At 23.6% G+C, this 2,864-nt stretch overlaps 1 protein-coding gene across 1 annotated transcript in view; it reads left to right on the top strand.

Annotated features, from left to right (window-relative positions):
* The window catches only part of LOC102672276 (phosphatidylinositol transfer protein alpha isoform), a 3,093-nt gene extending 438 nt beyond the window's left edge, over positions 1 to 2,655 (top strand). Inside the window, exons 2-6 of the mRNA XM_006622226.2 lie at positions 322 to 352; positions 977 to 1,240; positions 1,317 to 1,394; positions 1,473 to 1,853; positions 1,969 to 2,655. Of these exons, the coding sequence (XP_006622289.1) occupies positions 322 to 352; positions 977 to 1,240; positions 1,317 to 1,394; positions 1,473 to 1,853; positions 1,969 to 2,013 (799 nt within the window). The 3' untranslated portion in view covers positions 2,014 to 2,655. The remainder of the gene's footprint in view (positions 1 to 321; positions 353 to 976; positions 1,241 to 1,316; positions 1,395 to 1,472; positions 1,854 to 1,968) is intronic.
* Positions 2,656 to 2,864: the final 209 nt, after the last annotated feature.

Here is a 2,864-nt window from a genome sequence, read left to right as displayed (position 1 = left end):
ATCGAACATTTAAAAGTAATTCTTGGGATATGGTTACCAATCTTTAACGGCGGGTGGGATTGGAGGGGTAAAGAGGGATGCACTTTCATCCCTTGTCATCCATACGGATAACATTTTACATGCGGTGAATAATTTTATTTTAACTGATAAGTATTGTTTTCAAAAGAAATTTGTTCATCATACGTTATTTATCGTTCAATTTTCAATACCTGGAGTGTGATACTTAAGTTCATATTAAAGTGTATTCAAGGTCGTTGCTTATAAATATATGATTACTTTTTATTTAGTAATTGAAATATAATTTATTAATTTCTGTTACAGCCGTGTCACTTTGCCTCTTAATGTGAAAGAGGTATGTATTTAATGAATAATAAGATCTCATTATAATGACCCATTTTGAAATATATTATTGCAATTGAATAGAAATAAAAACTTAAATAACTTCTACATCAATACTATGCAATTATCAAAAATTGCAAATCATTTAATTATAGTTTATTATTATTTAGAAGCATATGATTATCTTGAATGTTTTGAATTTTTAATTTGATATATCTATCAAATCTTGTCTTATCATGCTCATTTTATTGTTAGATTTATTATTATTCAGTTAGAATATAATAAATGTTTTTCTTTTAGAATGCATATATTCTATCTTTTTCATATTTTGCTTAATTTAATTTTTAATTATTCCCATATTTTTACATTTATTGCTAATTTTTTTTCCTTTATTAATATTTGATTTTTCTTATAAAAAAACAAATTATTTAAAGTTATAAAAATAATATTTTTTATAATAAATAAATTATTATTGATATTAAAATTTCCTTATAAAAAAAGAAATAATGTTTATATTTATGTGATTAAATATTTTTTATTTTATTGATTTTATTTATTAAAATGAATTTTATATTGCTTTATTATTGCTTTCTGTACATAATTTATATATTATAAAATATAATTTATTTCGTGGCAGTATCAAGTGGCTCAGCTATATTCTGTAGCAGAAGCTAGTAAAAATAATACTGGAGGAGGAGAGGGAATACAAGTGTTAAAAAATGAGCCATTCACAGATTATCCTTTACTTGGTGGAAAATATTCTTCAGGTCAATATACATACAAGATTTATCATTTAGCTAGTAAAGTGCCTGCTTTTATTCGTATTATGCTGCCAAAGAATTCCTTGGAAATTCATGAAGAAGCTTGGAATGCTTATCCTTATTGTAAAACAGTTATTACTGTAAGTACAATTTGTTTATAAAAATTTTTTACAAAATTTCTATTTATATTTTAATATTTTTTTGTTTTTTGTACAGAATCCTGGATATATGAAAGAAAATTTTGTAATTATGATTGAATCATTTCACATTGATGATGTTGGAAATCAACATAATGTATGTAAAAAATTTATAAAAATAGTTTTATTTTAGTTTTATTTTTTATATATATTAATATTATTTATTAACTAATAGGTTCATGAATTACCTCCTGATAAATTAAAAATAAGAGAAGTCATACATATAGATATTGCAAATGATCCAATTGCAAATGCTGATTATAAGGAGGATGAAGATCCAACTAAATTTAAATCTGTGAAAACAGGTCGAGGTCCTCTTATTGGTAAAGATTGGAAAAATAATGTTCAACCTGTAATGACATGCTATAAACTAGTTACTTGTGAATTTAAATGGTTTGGTTTACAAAATCGAGTTGAAAGTTTTATACAAAAAGCAGAAAGGCGTCTTTTTACTAACTTTCATAGACAAGTGTTTTGTTGGATTGATCGTTGGTATGGTTTAACTATGGAAGATATTAGAGCAATTGAAGAAAGTACGAAAGAAGAATTAGATAGGGTGAGTAATTTTAAAAATTTATAATATATTAAAAGTTACATTATATTAATTACATATTAATTAATTTCAGTTTTTAATTATTTAATTAATTATAAAAGATATTTGAATTTTTCAGCAAAGAGATCAAGGAGAAGTAAGAGGTATGCGAGCTGATGATTGAAGCTTTGATAGCTTCTATTATGGATGGTTAAATCAATTTCCTTATATGTCTCAGATACATACGCATACCTATAGAAATACACTCACATGTTTTGTCATAGGCGATCCTGCAGGATCGGGACAATTTCCAGAATTTAAGTGTTTAGATTCAGTGTCTATTATAATTACTTATGATTTTAATTTATTTACATTTACAAGCGTTTTAGATAAATGTATCTATTGTCAAAGATTATAACATAGCAAATAATAAGAGAGAACTGATACAGATCAGTTCAACTTATACAATGTATAAAATATTCAAAAAAAGTACAGAGTTCGATAAAAATCAATTTAGGTGGAAAAATATGTAATGTTATTTAACACCATAGTAGTTCAATATTAAAATTTATAAATAAGTCGTTCGGAATGCTTGCTATATAATATAAATGATGAAATTAGACACAAAAATTGCGAAATAACAATTCACAATTTATTATTTTAAATTTATTATATTATGATTTGAAACCAAAAATATCATTATATTTATATAACAACGATTATTTTAATAAGTTTGTGCAGTAAGTGGCCTGAAAGTTTTTAAATCCAATTATACTCTGTATAATAATCAGAAGAATTAAACAAAATTATTTTAACAGTTTCAAAACAGAAAATTGATTTTGTCATAATTTACTCTCTTACTAATATTCAATATTACAAATAAAATAATTAAAAAAATAATGATTAAATTATAGAAATCCTTTTTTATGTTTCTTTTTAATGAAAAAATTAAAGAAAAATATGTGCATCAAAATTTGGACCAATTTGCTAAACTTCAATTAAATCTTTGGTTACCATATTGGCACTATATTATTA

The sequence above is a fragment of the Apis dorsata genome, unplaced genomic scaffold, assembly GCF_000469605.1.
Source record: "Apis dorsata unplaced genomic scaffold, Apis dorsata 1.3 scaffold_681, whole genome shotgun sequence".
In the NCBI taxonomy this organism is placed as follows: domain Eukaryota; kingdom Metazoa; phylum Arthropoda; class Insecta; order Hymenoptera; family Apidae; genus Apis; species Apis dorsata.
Note: the sequence above shows the minus strand (reverse complement) of the source record. Positions and strands in the feature narration are given on the sequence as shown.